The 17,344-nt window shown below is 42.2% G+C and overlaps 2 protein-coding genes across 2 annotated transcripts; one reads left to right on the forward strand and one right to left on the reverse strand.

Moving 5' to 3' along the window:
* Nucleotides 1–5,362: 5,362 nt before the first annotated feature.
* On the reverse strand, nucleotides 5,363–12,295 carry LOC117886264 (olfactory receptor 10A7-like). Its single transcript, XM_034787939.1, has 2 exons — nucleotides 12,287–12,295; nucleotides 5,363–6,289 (listed from the first exon to the last, which is right to left on the reverse strand). Exon 2 carries the CDS (start codon nucleotides 6,284–6,286, stop codon nucleotides 5,363–5,365), a length of 924 nt encoding a protein of 307 aa, XP_034643830.1. The 5' UTR covers nucleotides 6,287–6,289; nucleotides 12,287–12,295.
* A 3,568-nt stretch (nucleotides 12,296–15,863) lies between these two features.
* On the forward strand, nucleotides 15,864–16,823 carry LOC117886079 (olfactory receptor 10A7-like). The gene has a single exon (XM_034787715.1). The coding sequence runs from the start codon at nucleotides 15,864–15,866 to the stop codon at nucleotides 16,821–16,823; it is 960 nt and encodes a 319-aa protein (XP_034643606.1).
* Nucleotides 16,824–17,344: the final 521 nt, after the last annotated feature.

Here is a 17,344-nt window from a genome sequence, read left to right on the forward strand (position 1 = left end):
ATTTTTTTAAAAAAGCATTTATAATCTGGAGTCATGGTAAAGTAAGATCTAGGAATAAATTCTGCCCTGTGTTTTTTCTTGAACAACATCAGAGCTTCTGTATATATGTAACTGAGAGCATAGCCTGGGTCTTCTTGAATTCGATCTGCTGAGGAGGTGGGGTTTGCTGCCTCCAGGATTCTAGTACAAGGATAGATTTTTTCAATTCCTCTTCAGAAATGTTTTTCTCCAGTTCCCGGTTCAAGTTAGACAACAGTTGGTATGGCTAAGACTTGGCAAAGATCCACAGTGTCTCAAAACATCATCAAAATGCAGTGTGATGCTCGTTCCCTTTTTCACCTCATCAGGGTAATGATGGAAGAAAGGAGCAGATACCACCCAGAAGTATGTGTTCTGCATGAGAGAAACAAACACAGAAATGGGGGGGGGGAACTGTAGCTTTCATATGATTCCCACCAGCAAACTTAATTCTGTTGATGTTGCTTAAATGTGTACCACACATCTTTGTATCCCTGCCGCACTTGCTCCACTTAAATGGAAAATAGTCTACAACTGCTGACTGGCAGAGGCACATGTAGAAATTAAATACTCTTCTTTATTTGTTTTCAAAAATTACAACATGCTACTAGGTTGACAAGTCAGGATTGCCGATGTCAGGCCCTAGAAAGAAAAAACAAACAACATCCCTCCCTGCCCCCCCCCCAGAAAACCAGGATGGTGAAAAAACTCAAAAAATAATGAATGATACAGCCATAGAGCAATAGAGTTCATGGCCTGAAGGGCCCACTGGATCATCTAGTGAGAACTCCTCTCTATCACAGGCCTGCAACACCAGCCATCACCTGCCCACTTAACCCAACAATGACTGGAGTCTGAAAAAAAAAACATAAAATACAAAGAAAACAGTGAAACAAAAAAGAAAAAGGGGGAAAGAGGTTCAGTGTTACAGCACACACAGAAACATGCACACCCCCACACCGCCCATTCCCCACCCACACCAACGAACACCCACACACTCAGCGGGAAGACAAGAGCCTTATGAAGAACATGAAACACACAAAAATAAAGAGAATGACAATGAAGACCAAGGACTAATCATAATGAAGAGCAGTAAAAATGAAAACATGAAATAAAACACAAAATAGACAATTTCCCCCCCATCAAATGAATAATTTAAAAAAAAATTAAAAGAGCCCAGCTGATGGAACAAGTCTCATTGTCTCATTGCTTCCTTGTACTCCCCCTTTTGTCTGTCTCCATCTGTTGTCTCTTGTCTTATATTGTAAGATCTTTTTTGTTCTGAGTTTCTACAATACCTATCACAATGGGGTCATGGTCATGGGCTAGGGCCTCTACCTATTATGGTGATACAAAGAAATAACAATAACAACAAGTGAGGCGGGATGTGGGAGTTGTTATAGGTTCGACATGCAGCCAACATAATCCCTTAACAAGAAAGAAATGACCAGTTCAGGGTAAATTTGCTACCCTAACTTAACAGCTACACAAAGAGCTGTGCAGGACCTGAAATTTCTGTTTTGAAATTCTTGTGAGGTGGACAGACTGGTGGGAAACCAGAGAAGCAGATTCAGAGCAAGCCTGCCTTATTACCATTGAAACCTTAGAAAGAATCAATATATTCCTGTAGAACAATCTGATTCTGTCAAATCAGCATTTCCTGATGGAAAATGGTTCAGGGCAGGAAAGAGCTATAATGAATTTTAAACAGGAGGGAATAACTCAGGGCCCCTGACTCCCATCCAGGACACTCTCCACTGGTCCAGATAAACCATCAGACACAGCAGTGTGTCACCCAACTCCCATTGAAAGTCAATGAGACCTTGTTGCCTGACTCCATCTGGTGCCTGTGAAAATCTCTGTCTAAATGTACAAGGAGCCTAATTCTTAGCTGTGTAGCTCAGGGCAGCTCCACTTATTTTCAGTTCCCATCAGCTGGAGATTGAGATCACATTCTGCCATTTTCAGAGGGGGAGGGGGATAAACATTCCTGTCCACCTAAAAGTTGTCATGCTTACTGTTAGGCAATGGGTTTAAAACAAACAAAGGGAAGTATTTTTTCACACAATGCACAGTCAACCTGTGGAACCCCTTGCTAGAGGATGTTGTGAAGGCCAAGACTATAATAAGGTTCAAAAAAGAACTAGATAAGTTCATGGAGGATAGGTGCATCAATGGCTATTGGCCAGGATGGACAGGTATGGTGTCCCTAGCCTCTGTTTGCCAGAAGCTGGGAATGGGCAACAGGGGATAGATTACTTGATGATTACCTATTCTGTTCATTCCCTCTGGGGCACCTGGCATTGACCACTGTCGGAAGACAGAATACCGAGCTAGATGGATCTTTGGTCTGACCCAGTATGGCCACTCTAATGTTCTTATCTTCGTCTGGAGGACAGTTTGGGGAAACAGCTGGAGAATAGTCAGATAAAGCAATTTAGAGTTAAAATAAATTTATGTAATCTTTTTTTTTAACTTGTTTAAAAGTCCTCACTTTCATTCTCATCTAGACATGTGTCACAACAGATTTGGTCTATACACACTATTTTTGTACGCATTGTTCTGCACTGACCAACCAATGGGATCTGGGCACATAAACCCATCAGGATCCTTTCAGAATTCCAGCCATCCACTTTACTACAGTAGCCCCATAGAATGAAATGTGACCACTCATGCTACCAAATGAGTGGCAAAATTTGCAGGATCAATCGCTAAAGAATTTCTGCTCTCAGATATAGTTCTTCAGTGTCAGAGGCTTAAAGCCTTATCTTTCAAAGTTGGAGTTTATGGCACTCAAAAAAAAATAATTAATCCTTGATGGGAAAAATCATTCATTTGAACGAGAATTACTCATTGGATTAGGCCCAGACATGTATGATCATTGCAGACATGAATTATTATGATTAATAATAATAATTCAAGTAAAGAAGAAGATAAAGGCTTAGAAGGAATGTGCAGTGGCAGGGAAGCCAAAAGAAGAGATAGAGCAGCGAGCAAAGTGTCTATATTGCTCAGGGCAGCTGGCACATCAGGAAGGATGAGAGTAAAGGAAGCATCAAATGTATTTAGCTATAAAGAGATTATTAGAGTCTTCAGTGAGAAGAAACCGGGTTCAAACTGGAGAAAGTCAGTTAAAGGTAAGGGAATAAAAGAGCTGTTATTCCTGTTTCAATAGAGCACAACAGCTGGGGAGTATCGATTTCATAAACAGTAATGAGACAGGTGAGGTCAGTTTCAGCTCTCTGCCCTTATGAACCTGGAGGAAGCTGGACGATTTTACGTGTCTAATGAGGTAAATCACTGGTAGTGGTGGGTATCCGTTTCTTGTCTGAGTAACATGGCAGGATCCATAACAAATGAATCCTACTTCATTGGAAGGATTTAAATATCTCTAGACAAGAACTCCCTTTATTGCAGCCCATGGACATCCTCACCCATGTCTGGAATTAGTGGTGGATCCTCCACAGCAGAGCCACTTTAGTTACCTTTGATAAATCCCCTTAAACCACAGCTGGGACAGCTGCTTCTGTGTCATCTTCTCTTTTTGTTTAGGGAATGACTCATTAAACTTCTTTACTCAAATTCACAGATATGTTCCCATGATTCCTGTGCCTATATAACTGGGGGAAAATTTTAGTGATAGTGGTGCACCAAACCACACCTTGTGCTTTTGATAATTTCCCCTGGTTTCCTTCTCTCCCTAATATTGATTTTAAATCAATGGTTGTTGTCAGAGGTGTTTGCCTGCCTGCTTCCGTGCTTGACATAACACAATTTTTAATGCATTAATGGGACTATGCTATCCTAGCTTCACCTTCTCTCTAATAGCTGTTCTCAAGAAAATGTTGTATCGAACCATGTAAATGCAACCCTGTGTCAACTACTAGTGATGGGCCCCTTTCACATGTGGTGAAAATTATCAGAGCTCCACTATAGCCATTGGGCCAGATTGCCAGCTGCTGTAGCCTAACATTGCTCCACTTATGTTGTGCAGTTATTTTACTGCCTAGATCATGAGAAAAACCTGAATAAAATCTAGTGGTGAGAGTGGTTTGTTAGAAAAGAATGAATAAATAGTGTTATTTTGCCCGACTGCAGAGAGGGGAACGATCCAGTGTCATGTTCTTCAGTTTTTATTGTTTCCACAAACATTTCTTCATGCTCACTGGGACTTCTGTGTAAGAATAATAATTAATCAGACATGGATGAATATATTTATTGCTGGTTCTCATTTTATTCCAGCCAAACCCTATTTATTTATTTAGCCATTTAAATACTTTCCGCTCTACAATAAAATAACAGCCAATCAAAACTCTGTGTGGCCTTGAAAATCTTTTCAAAAGGTACTTTTCAACAATTAAACCCAGTCAAATACCACAAGGTCAAACAACCCAGCAGCAACATAGATATGACAGAAACTGAGCCCTCATCCCCCCCACACGCAGCTCCCAGAATCTCTCACCAGTGTCCCACAGCATGACTACCCAGCCCTAGCCAATCCCATATCTCCCTGTGTGCAGCAGAGAAAGAAGATGACACTTGCTCCGTGCCCTGAAGGTTGACAAACTCATGACAAGTTGGAGCACAGGGGCTATGAATTCCAAAGATGTGGGACTCTCATGTATAACAACCTGACAAAAAGCCTCCTCCCATAGACCAATGAGGCTCCAGCTCTGTTACTTCCACTGACTTTAACTGTGGCAGAGGGTGACCTGTAGATCCATTAGATAGAGTTTTATGGCAGAGAATCCAAGTTGGTTAAAGGAGTAAGGTGCCTAAATACCCTTGGAACTCAGTCAGAGCTGTATGCCTAACTTTCAGCCCACATGTCAAAATGGTCATATTAGAATCAGCCTGGAAGCCAGCAGCGAGCTCATGCAGAAGAGAGATATAAGATATGGTCATGGGAAGAAACATTGCATGGACACTTTACAGGTACACCAGGAAAGAAGAGGTTTCATTCTCATCTCATTTCGAGTGGTATAAATCTGGAGTTACTCTAGATATTCAGAGGTATATCTGAGCTCAGACTCCAATTCATGGTCCTTGTTTAAAATATAAGTTGAGGTTTTTAAAGGGAACTAAGAGACTTGGGCACCCAAATTTCCATTCAAATTGGGCCCATGATGCACGATGTATTTATATTAAAACTAGGTGTAGGATTTGCAATGGATGTAAGGAATTTGGGGACCTATCTCCTGTTGACCCCCATTGCCCTTTTGAAAGTCCCAACAAAAACAATACAGTTTAAGATTTATATTTTCTCCGTGTATGATACCAAAGGCTACATGGTAACAGCCTTTGAGTTAACTGAAACATTTACCTGCCTGGGGAGAAAAAAAAATCACAATTGCCTTGAATATATTTGCCAGCCCAGCATTTTCCTGAGGGCTCCCTTCACCTCTTTGTTCCTCAGGCTGTAGATGATGGGGTTTAACATGGGTGTGAAGACCGTGTAGGAGAGAGAGATGAGCTTCTTGGTGTCTGGGGAGTAGCCGGATTTAGGTCGGAAATAGGTCAAGCCAGCTGTGCTGTAGAACAGAGTCACCACCATGAGGTGAGAGGAGCAGGTGGAGAAGGTCTTGAGTCTGCCTTCAGCCGAGGGTATCCTCAGGATGGTGGAGATGATGCAGATGTAGGAGACCAGGATGAGGATGAAGGGGAACAATACAATTACAATGGTGCCAGTCACAGCATACATCTCGAATAGGTAGGTGTCCCCACACACCAGTTTCAACACCGGGGGGCTGTCACAGAAGAAGTGGTTGATTTCAGTGGGACCACAGAAGGGAAAACTGAACAGCCAAGTCGTCTGCACTGTACCTACAGGAATCCCTGAGACCCATGAAGTCACTGCCAGCTGGACACAAATCCTCCTGTTCATGACGACTGTATAGCGCAGCGGGTTGCATATTGCCACATAGCGGTCGTAGGCCATGGCGGCCAGGAGGAAGCACTCTGTGCTGCCAAAGAAGAAGAAGAAATACATCTGCAAGATGCAGCCATGGAAGAAGATGGTTTGATTGGCAGACAGGAGGTTCGCCAGCATCTTAGGGACAATAACTGAGGTGAAGCAGATCTCCAGGCAGGACAAGTTCTGGAGGAAGAAGTACATCGGGCTTTGTAGAGCAGGCTCCACTGTTGTGATGAGGATGATGAGAATGTTACCCATCAGAGTTATCACGTAAGCAGCCAGGAATACCACAAAGAGCAGGCGCTGGAGCTGGGGGAGATTGGAGAACCCTAGGAGAATGAACTCAGTGACCATGGTCTGGTTGGCCCAGGTCATTCTGTCACCATTCAGGGTAATTTCATCTATATTTCCCCCCTAATGTTCCACCAAGGGCACCCACTCTACGCTCTGAGCTCCGCAGCTGTCACCTCTCTGGGGTAGAGACTCATGTCTCTCCCTCTTTACCAGAGCGCTTCGAGCCCTGCCTACATTCTAATTTCCCCAGTAAGCCAGACTGCCTTAGCAGGCCTACATCTGTGCTTTCCTTTCTCTTCCAAGCCTACAAACGGATTAATTCCCCCCAGCTATATGCTACCATGCAATTCTTTCTAAGCAAGAACGTTTACTCTTAAGGTGAAAGCATTACAGAGAAAACATATTAAAATAATAAAAGAACCTATATGCATGCTCATAAGATAACCAGAGATCACCTCAACTCCAGCAAGGGCTCTGCTAGGAGTTGTTCCTTCCAAACCCACCAAAGGGTTTTTCTGAGGTTACAAGTTCATAGCAGCATTAGCTCAGAACTCACACATGCATGAAAACTTTTGCCTCTCCTTTATACAGCCTGGACCTTTGTTTTTCAGATTCCAGGAACAGGTAATCAGCCGAGAATAGCTCTCTCCTCAGGGCATAGCTTCAAATGGCTGGGTTGTTGCGTAACCGAATGGGTGACATTTACATTCACCTCAACCTAGAGCTTCCCAGGAAAGCCACCAATCAGTGTATGTTCTAAATGTATATTCTTGTCTGGCCCATTCCTTAGTACAATCCTTTGAAGCTCATATGACTGCCAAGGGTTCACCACCCCTCTCCCATTCTGGACAGGTTACAGATAATCCTGGCCCACAATAAATTATAAACCATTAATTTAATACAATGGACTCCAAAGATACTTAAACTTAATTCAATAAGGTTTTTCAAGGATATTGCAGGAAATTGCCATATCTGCAACACATTCTTCTAAACATTCTTAATCTGAGTCTGAATGAGGTTACGAAGAGAGTAATCCATTTCTCCTGAAGCCTTCAGATTTCCCGTCCTCTTTGGTAAGTTTAGTTATGTTCAGTGGAATTCATGCTGCAGGCAAGGTAGTATTTCCTCTCTCTCTGATTGTCATGGAAAGTGGTCAGAAGTGTCACCTTCTGGACTACCCCATTTATGATCCACCTTCTGTTCCTGAGGCAGCCACTGACTATGAGCAAGATATTAAAATCTCTGAGTAATATAGTGTGATGGAAACGCTCTGTTATTTCAAGCCAGTGTCAGAGTACAAGTGGAAGCCAATAGAAGTCTGTGATCTGCAAAACATACAAGAATGAAAAACAAAACAAAACACAAAAGTAACTAGGAAATTGTTTGGACTGTGGTTTTCACAGCCTTTAACTGGGGCGGGGTGAGAAATGGTTTTCCCATCCAGCAAGAATTTTTGAGATTTCAGAAAAAATATTCCCATCTTGAATCAGGCCAAAAAATCTTTTGTGAACCAACAAACCAAATAATTCAACTGATGAATGAATCAATCAACCAATCAAGCAGTCACTCAATTTGAGGCAATGAAAATGTTTTGTTTTGTTAATTTTGAAAAATGCTTCATTTGAATTTTAACCTTTTTATTCTTTCTAAATAAAGTTTAATTTTGAAATAAAAAAGTCATTTTCAACTGAAATGTTTTGTTTAGAAGATGTCCATTTTTTGAGCAGAGAATTTCATTGAAACTCATCAGAAATTCATTCATTTTCCCATGTATGCATTCAGTTTACATGAATCAGCATTTTTCAGCAAAAAATATTTTGTAGAAAAATTCTCAGAGAACTCTATTCCAATGGGTTGTCCGCTGGTATAATTAAAACCAGAACTTGTCAATCGTCTTTATCCATTTCCCACATGACCTCCAAATCAGATAAATTGTGATCCATTTGTCTCTGTTTTATCACAGAGGTCTGAACATTCTAGATGTTATAGTTCCTTGCTATTCATAACATCTTGTGATACTGAGGGGAGAGTTTCAAAGGCAAAAAGGAGAATTAATTGATTATCCCCTTTGTGACTTAGAAAATCATAGACTCATAGAATCATAGGAGAGGAAGGGACCTCGAGAGGTCATTTAGTCCAATTCCTTGCACTCAGGGCAAGGCTACGTCTTTACTAGACCATCCCTGATGAGTGTTTGTCTGACCTGTTCTTAAAAACCTCCAATGATGGAGATTCCACACCCTCCCTAGGCAATTTGTTCCAGTGCTTAACCACCCTGACAGTTATGAAATCTTTCCTAATGCCCAGCCTAAATCACCCTTGCTGCAATTGAATCCCATTACTTCTTGTCTTATCCTCAGAGGTTAAGAACAATTCTTCTCCCTCCTCCTTGTAACAACCTTTTATTTACTTGAAAACTGTTATCATGTCCCCCCTCTGTCTTCTCTTCTCAAGACTAAACAAATCCAGTTCTTTCAATGTTTCCTCATAGGTCATGTTTTCTAGATGTTTAATAATTTTTGTTGCTCTGCTCTGGACTTTCTCATAGTTGTCCACATCTTTCCTAAAATGTGGCGCCCAGAACTGGACACAACACTTCAGTTGAGGCCTAATCATCACTAAGTAGAGTGGGAGAATTACTTCTCATGTCTTGTTTAGTGCTCCTGCTAATACATCCCAGAATGATGTTCATCTTTTTGCAACAGTGTTACACTGTTGACTCATATTTTGCTTGTGATCCACTATATGTAACTCCCAGATCCCTTTCTGCAGTACTCCTTCCTAGGCAATAATTTCCCAATTTGTATGTGTGCAACTGATTGTTCCTTCCTAAATGGAGTACTTTGCATTTGTCCTTTACATTATTAAAAAAAAATGCATTTTTACCAAACCTACTTATACAGGAGGCCAGAGGAAAGCATTGAAGAGCTAGTGATGCCTATGTGGAAGGCTGTTGATGAATCAGGAAGAGTAAGCCTAAAGAAACACCCCTTGGATGAAGCTGGAAAAGTGTTCATCAGAGTCCTTTGGTAAAGGATAGTTTCAGGGGGAGTGAAGGGAGGAGAACTCACTGTTGAGGCAACCAATGCGGTGGGAAGGAAGACAAGAGAACAAGAATGAAGAGTGCATGGGACATCAAAAGGGTTAAAAGTTTCTCTTAATCTTTCAACGGTGCACTACAAAAATATAATAGATAGATAGATAGATAGAACAGTAACCAGGATTAATAATGAAGCAGGTTTCACATCTCTGGAAATATGAACCTGCTAGTTATTTCATCTGTTTAAGAAGGTAAATCACCGACAATGGTGTGTAAAGTTTGCCTTTTGGAGCAACACAGAAATAGGTGAAAGAATGTCAACATCTGGAAGGAGAGAATACTGCTAAACTCATCTCATGACAATCTTTACCTTCCTCTGCCAGAGTGAGGGTTTCCTACGGACAGCAAAACGCGGTTGGTTTAGTCTTCTTCTCTGGATTTACTCATCAGCACTGGGACACTTCAACAGAGACATCCCACGATAGCAACTACAGGCAAATTGGCTGTTTACACATTACCTTAATCATACCATAAAACCTGCTAATATAGCTTTAGCATTGGGGTTAAGTGAGTTGATGTGATCAGGCAATGTTTCATTCCCCGATGCTGTCCTTCTCTGAGGTGTCTGGTAACATATTTATGGCATCATGAGATGTTTATGTGGCCTTCTCCCCAAGGACCTTGTTTCCTGGGAACTCATTATTGCCTAGTGCAACTATACACATACAGTTGGCTTGATAACTATTACCTCATTTATTGGTGGGGTGTTCTGAATGGTGATGGGCCTGAGCCAACCCTGCAAGATAGAGTGCTCCTACATTTGAGAGAGTTTGGAACTCAAAACCTGATGATGATGATTTTGATGATGATGATGATGATGATGAAGAAGAAGAAGAAAAAGAAGCTGTTGAAATATCACCTATCAGGGATGGTCTAGATCAGGGGTCCCCAAACTGGAGAAATGTTCAGGGGTGCACGGCTGGGGCCCAGGACAACACCCACAGGGGGTGGGGAGGGAGCACCACCCAGCTCCGCTCCTGGTCCTGGCCCTGGCTGCTGGCCCTAGTTGCCAGCCCTGTGCCTGGGGACATGCTAGCCCAACACCTGAGGTCCCTGCCGCCAGCCCCATGCCAGGGCCCCAGATCCTGGCCTGGTCCTGGCCTGGTGGAGACACTGCTCCCAGCCTTGCCCCCAGCTGTGGCCCCAGCCTCAGCCTCCTTACCCCTGTCTCATCCCCCTTCCCAGAATTGAGGCCCCGCTCCTGGTTCTGGCTCTGGATTGGGTGGGGGGGATAGGGGCAAGGGTGTGTGTGAAGTAAAAGGTTTGGGGACCACTAGTCTAGATGATAGTTGTGCCATGAGTGCAGGGGATTGGATTAGATGACCTCTCGAGGTCCCTTCCAGTCTTTTGATTCTATAATTCTATGACTTATATTACATCAGTGGCTTGAGGGCTCAGTGGAGATCAGGTTCCATTGTGCCAGGCACTGGACAAACACACAGTGCGGATCAGTTCTTTCCTGGAAGAGCTCAAGGTCTAAATAGACAAGAGAGAAATGTCAGGAGGGAAAGCAGAAACCTGAAGGAGAAATGAAGTGACTTGTCCAAGTTCACAAAGTAGGTCAGTGCCAGAGCTGGCAATGGTTTCCAAATGTCCTGAATCCTTTTCAAGTACCCCTACGTCAATGAAGGCTAGGGTTGTAAAATTAGCTAAACTAAGGCATCCTATTGGCGCATCTAACTCCCTTGGGTTCCCTTGAAACATGCAAATGAAGAACTGAAGAGTGGATAGGTAGATGGATAGGAAGAGGAAGTTATTGTATAATTATGTGGATGGATGGAAAGTTACAGTAGCTAGAGGGACTGATACATAAAGCAGGTGGATAGTTATAGTAGGTGGATGGATGGATTATTTAAATGGATGGATAGACATCCCCCTGCCCCAATGAGCCCCACTCACATGAGCAGCTCTACTAATGCCCAGAGCAAACCCATTCACATGAACAATCACACATGACTAGAGCTTGCTCACATTATCAGTCCAAGCCCCAGGCCCTGTTCACATGAGTGCTGCAGTCTCAGTTCCTCATGACTGTATTCATAGAGTCACAGAGTATCAGGCCAGAAGGGACCATTTGACCAACTAGTCTGAGCTCCTGCAGTACACAGAACATTACATTTCATTGAGTTACTCCTTTATTGAGCCTAATAACTTGTGTTGGAGTGAGGTCAGGTCTACATGGTGGATAATGCTCACTTACAGTGGTGTGATTTCTAACGCTCACATTAATTAGTCTGCATAGACCCTGCTGGTGTGCTCCCTGGTGTGCTTTAACACAGTGTTGTTTGAAAGAGGACTAAGTTAAAGTGCACTAGGGAACCTTTAGTGTGTGCCAGCAGGGTCTACATGCATTAATTAAAATGCAACACCTTAGTGAGCTTCAGGTATCGCACACTTATAAGTGTGCATTGCCCCACCAGGTAGACAAGCCCTAGAGCATGACTTGTGTTTCTCTAAAGCACATCTTCCAGCAAGGAATACAGACTTAATCTGAAGACATCAACAGATGAAGAATCCACCCCTTCCCTCAGTAGTTTGTGCCAAAGGTTAATCACCACCACTGGTAAAAATGTGAGCTTTATTTGTAATTTGATTTTGTCTGGCTTCAGTTTGTAACCATTGGCTCTTATTCTGCCTTTCTCAGATAAATAGACCTATTTACTGTCACAAATATACTGTACTTACACACACACAGGTACCTTTCTCCAAGCTTAGTGGCACAAGTAATCACTGTGGGTATTGACACACATAGTCTCACACTTACTTTCCTCAAAAGAGTTGTTCCATGTCCTCAGGTGAATAATGTTGATCACATCATGACATCACACGTACAATACCAGTTCAACTTAGCCAGAAGATTTCCTCATGTGAGTACATTTTACTCATGGACTTAAACCATCATGGTGCCTAACTCTATAAAGAGGGTTTCACCACTGAGAATTACAAGCAGAGGGAGTCACATAACTCTGTGAGGGGGGCAGGATGTAGGACACATGCCTTTCATCAGCATCTCGAACTGGCTATCTTAGTGGCTCCCCACCTTGCATGCCGGCTTTTGTGACTCGCAGTCTAAGGTACCTAGCTTTCCCCATTAATTTACAGGGAGTCTAGGCACCTAACTCAGGTTTTTGTGAATCACAGAATTGCTCCTGTGATTTTCTAGGCACTGAAAAGTGAATTGAGGCCTAAGTAAGCACTGAGTTCGTAATGAGTAAAAATTGAGTAGGCACTTCAGGCTCTGGTCCATTATTTTATTGCATGTTATTTTATTTTTGCTTCATGTTTGCATGACAAATGCACTTCCATTCTGCAGATATATGACCTTAATTAAGGGGAAAACCCACCTTGGTTTGGATGGAGAAACTGAAACCTTCTTATAGAAAAAAAGAAGTAGAGGGAGAGATTAAGAGAGAGAGAGTGAATTTTCTCATTGCCTTCAGTGGGAAAAGGATCAGACCAAAAGAGACAGCAAGAGACAATCACAGAGAGAAAGAGACAATGTTGGAATGTGAAATGAATGCGAACCCCACACACTGTAACTATTGCACTAAAAAACACTATGCTCCCAGGAGACCAAGGACTCTGAGGATCAAGACAACTTCAGCGACCCATCTCTTACAGTTACAGAATATATTTCACAGACACATTTCAAGAAGAAAGCAGAACTGAAACCCAGATCCTGTTCTCATTGTAGTCAGTTGTAAAACTGTTCTTAAACTCACCCTAACCTGAACTGTAATCCTAATGGCCTCATTGGTGAAAGATCAGGGGGCAAGAAATTTAATCTCTTCCACTAACACTGGTCAGCTTTCTAGCATTGAACAGACACATGGGCCAGATTTCTTCTACAACACTAGGAACCAAATAATACAAAGAGGCTGAGAGTTTGATCCAACTCTACTTAGGGGAACCCTTGAGAAGTGAATTGGAAATTTGCCATTGATCTCACTGGAAGCAACAAAAGACTCTTAATGATTTCAGTCAACTGTTTTAACCTAATAAATACTGGAGTATGGTTCAGAGATGTTATCCCTGTGCTCACTACTGAAAAGGCAACAGAGATAGCGTAACTTCATTAACACATGGATTCTTTGGAGTCAGTGAAAAACCTTTCCAACTTCAAGAGGTCGGTAAAGAATTTCCTACAGCATTTACAGGTAGTGGTACGTGGTGTGCAGATTCTATGCAGTCAATGAAGGAAAAAAGAAAGAAAGAAAGAAAGAAATGTAGATAGATAGATAGATAGACAGGCCTTCCCATAGATGATAATAACAATTGTACAGTATTTTGATACCATCATCTAGACTTATATAGCAGAGATATACTTTTTTCTTCTATTCTATGGGATTTTACAAGTGTAGTTTTGGTTTGATTGGTGTTTGTTTGTTTTTTGCTTCTTACAGTTAAGGCATCTTAAGTAATAGATGGACAGTTTTTGGTATATTTTACTGGAAGTCTAAATAAATACATAATAATAAGATATGAAGCAAGTCTTCCCATTGGCTGGTGTTTTCCAGAGTTCCTAGGTGTCCATTGGATTTGTGCTCCTAACTCAGTTAGGTGATTTGGAAAATACCACTCTGAACAAAAGGAGCCAACCTCATTTTTGATGTGATTGCAATGAATTCACCAGAGTTGCCCTAGAAAATTTCTTGGCCCTTTTCTGTCTAAAGCCCCAGTTAAAGAGAGGCAAACAGGGCCAGATTGTCAAAGATATTTAGGCAGGCTAGGAGGCTAAGTCCCATTAACATCAGTTGGAGTTAGGTAGGTGTCTAACTGCCCAGACTTTTTAAAAGCCTACTAGGTGTCTATCTGAATCTATAGCCATTCGATTAGATTCAGTCATTTAGAATTCAAAGTGATATTGATAAACTGGGGAATTGTTCTGAAATCAACACGATGAAGTACAATAAAGACAAGGGTAAAGTACAGGGGTTGCCTTAGCTGGAGTACTATGTCCAGTTTCGGTGCCAGATTTTAAAAAACCTGGGAACAAATTGGAGATAGTCCAGAGGAGAGCACCAAATATGATCAGAGGTTTAGAAAACCTGATCTATGAGGACACATTGAAAGAACTTGGTATGTTTATCTAGAGAAGAGAAGATGGAGTGGGGACACAATAACAATCTGCACATAAACAACAAGGAGTCAGGTGGCACCTTAAAGACTAACAGATTTATTTGGGCATAAGCTTTCGTGGGTAAAAAACCAGTTCTTCAGATGCATTACCCATGAAAGCTTATGTCCAAATAAATCTGTTAGTCTTTAAGGTGCCACCGGACTCCTTGTTGTTTTTGTGGATACAGACTAACACGGCTATCCCCTGATATTTGACAGCCTTCACATAAGTTAAGGGAAGTTATAAAGAGGATGGTGATCAATTGTTCTCCATGTCCATTGAGGATAGGATGAGAAGTAATTGGCTTAATTTGCAGCAAGGAAAGTTTAGGTTAGATATTAGGAAAAAAATCTTTCTAACTATGTGAGTAATTAAGCAGTGGAACAGGTTGCCTAGAGAAGTTGTGGAATCCTCATCTTTGGAGGTTTTTAAGCACAGGAAAGATAGATAGACAGACATTTGGAAATCTCAGCCTAAATTCTCCAGCTCTGTCAGTATAATGACTCCCAGCAAAGTTTGGAATTCCAAATCCTCAGCACCACTGCAGATTGCTACCACTTGTATAACTTAGTCTCCTATCAGCAGTGATAGGCTTTTATCTTCCAGAGGATCAGTCAGTAGCAAGCTATCTGACACTAATTTTTCCAGTAACTTACTTAAACCACTGAAGGTGTAACCTACACACACACGCACACATTCACCAGGTATGGGATAACCATAAATATAAAAGACGCTTCTTCCAGAATTTTAATGTTCATCCTCTTTGTAACTGAACACAAAGAGTTATTTTATTCTTTGAAGAAAAGGCTCCTGCTTGGACTGGGGATTAGTTACCCAGTAGTGTGACATAAGCATCCACCATCTGAATGTCATGCCCCTTCAACTGTCTCAAGTTGGGCAACCAAAAATTGACACAACAAAAATACCTGGGTCACTTTTGAGAATAATTGGAGGATTAGAAAACATGCCCTAAAGTGTGCTCAGCTAAATAGATTGAGCTAAGAGAAGGTTAAGGGATGACTTGATCACAGTCTATAAATACCTACTTGGGGAACAACTATCTGATAGAGGCTCTTCAGTCTAGCATACAAAGGTAGAAAAAGATCTGATGCCTGGAAGTTGGAGTCAGACAAATACAGACTAGAAATAAGGAGTTAATTTTTAACAGTAAGAATCCTAAACCATTGGAACAACTTACCAAAGATTGTGTTGGATTCTCCATCTCTATTTTTAAATCAAGATTGCATGTTCTTTCCCCCTAAAAAGTCTGCTCTAGGAATTATTTTGGGGCAGTTCTCTGGCCTGTGTTATAAAGGAGGTAAGATTAGATGATCACAATGATATATTTTTGCCTTGGAATCTATGAATTTTCAACAGTGCATCCAGATAACCCTTCACTGCTTTCATTGCCTCTGCAGATGACACCCACTGAGGAAGCGCAATGGAGGAATCAAACCCTCATAACTGAATTCATCCTGCTGGGGTTCCCCAACCTCCTGCACCTTCAGGGTCTGCTGTTCTGCATGGTCCTGTTCATGTACATGGTGACAGTAATGGGAAACACCCTCATCATCCTTGTCATCACAGTTGACCCCACTCTCCACTCCCCTATGTACTTCTTCCTCGGGAACCTGGCCTTCATCGAGATCTGTTTCACCTTGGACACGGTGCCCAAGATGTTGGTGAACCTCCTGGCTGAGGACAAGAGCATCTCATTTGCTGGCTGCGCAGTGCAGATGTACTTCTTTTTCTTTTTTGGCTGCGCAGAGTGCTTCCTTCTAGCAGCTATGGCATACGACCGCTACATAGCCATCTGCCACCCGTTGCGCTACAACATCCTCATGAACCAACGGGTCTGCCGCAAGATGGTGGGCGGTGCCTGGGTGATCGGAGTTCCTGTCTCTCTGCTGCAGGCAGCCTGGATCTTCAACTTGCCCTTCTGTGGCACCAACGAGGTCAATCATTTCTTCTGTGATGCTCCTCCAGTGCTGAAGCTGGTCTGTGCCGAAACCTACCTGTATGAGATGCAGGCTGTCGCCTCCACGTTCCTGTTCCTCATGTTCCCCTTCATGCTGATCCTGGTCTCCTACATCTGCATCCTTACCACCATCCTGAGGATGCCATCAGCTGAGAGCAGGCGCAAGACCTTCTCCACCTGCTCCTCCCACCTCATCGTGGTAACCTTGTTCTATGGGAGCGGCAGCCTGGTGTATCTAAGGCCCAAGTCTAGCTACTCCCCAGATATCAAGAAGCTCCTTTCTCTGTTCTACACGATCCTCACACCCATGTTGAACCCCATCATCTACAGCCTGAGGAACAGTGACGTGAAAGGGGCTCTGAGAAGAATGATAGGGTGGAAATTGTTTTTGCAGAATTAGTATGTGATTTGATTAGACGTTGTGTCAGCATGGAGGATTTTGACTGATATCCTGCAATCCCCATAAACACCCGGAAGAAGGGACATTGAAGTCTGAGAGGGGAGCCGATGAAGGGACAAAAGCTCAGTTATAGTAATGATAGTCTAGCAGTTGGAAACAAGATGGTTCTTATTGTAAAGGATGTGGAATGGAACTCTGTAGACCGGGCTTCAAATCCTGGCTATATCACAGAATCTCAATTCTACTTGGACTGAGATTTTCTAAGGAAAATCAGTGCCCAAACCCCATTGATTTTCCATAGGACTTGAGCATCTAATTCCATTAGGCCTCATTGAAAATTCAAGTCTCCACCCCTCACTTTCACATCTTTAATTACTCTACAGTGACAGAGTGGATCAGAAATTACAGTGGCTTCTGTGAAAAAAACAGATTTTCCCCCAGAAAACTGAGACCCCCCAAATTGTATTTTTTTGGCTTAAAACTGGGTATTTTTAGCAGTATTTGGCTAAAAATGTTCCACA

Source organism: Trachemys scripta, chromosome 12, assembly GCF_013100865.1.
Source record: "Trachemys scripta elegans isolate TJP31775 chromosome 12, CAS_Tse_1.0, whole genome shotgun sequence".
In the NCBI taxonomy this organism is placed as follows: Eukaryota; Metazoa; Chordata; order Testudines; family Emydidae; genus Trachemys; species Trachemys scripta.

What these genes read in the sequence shown, in the direction of transcription:
- LOC117886264 (XM_034787939.1), bottom strand. Translation starts at nt 6,286, where the DNA reads ATGGTCACTGAGTTCATTCTCCTAGGGTTCTCCAATCTCCCCCAGCTC.
- LOC117886079 (XM_034787715.1), top strand. Translation starts at nt 15,864, where the DNA reads ATGACACCCACTGAGGAAGCGCAATGGAGGAATCAAACCCTCATAACT.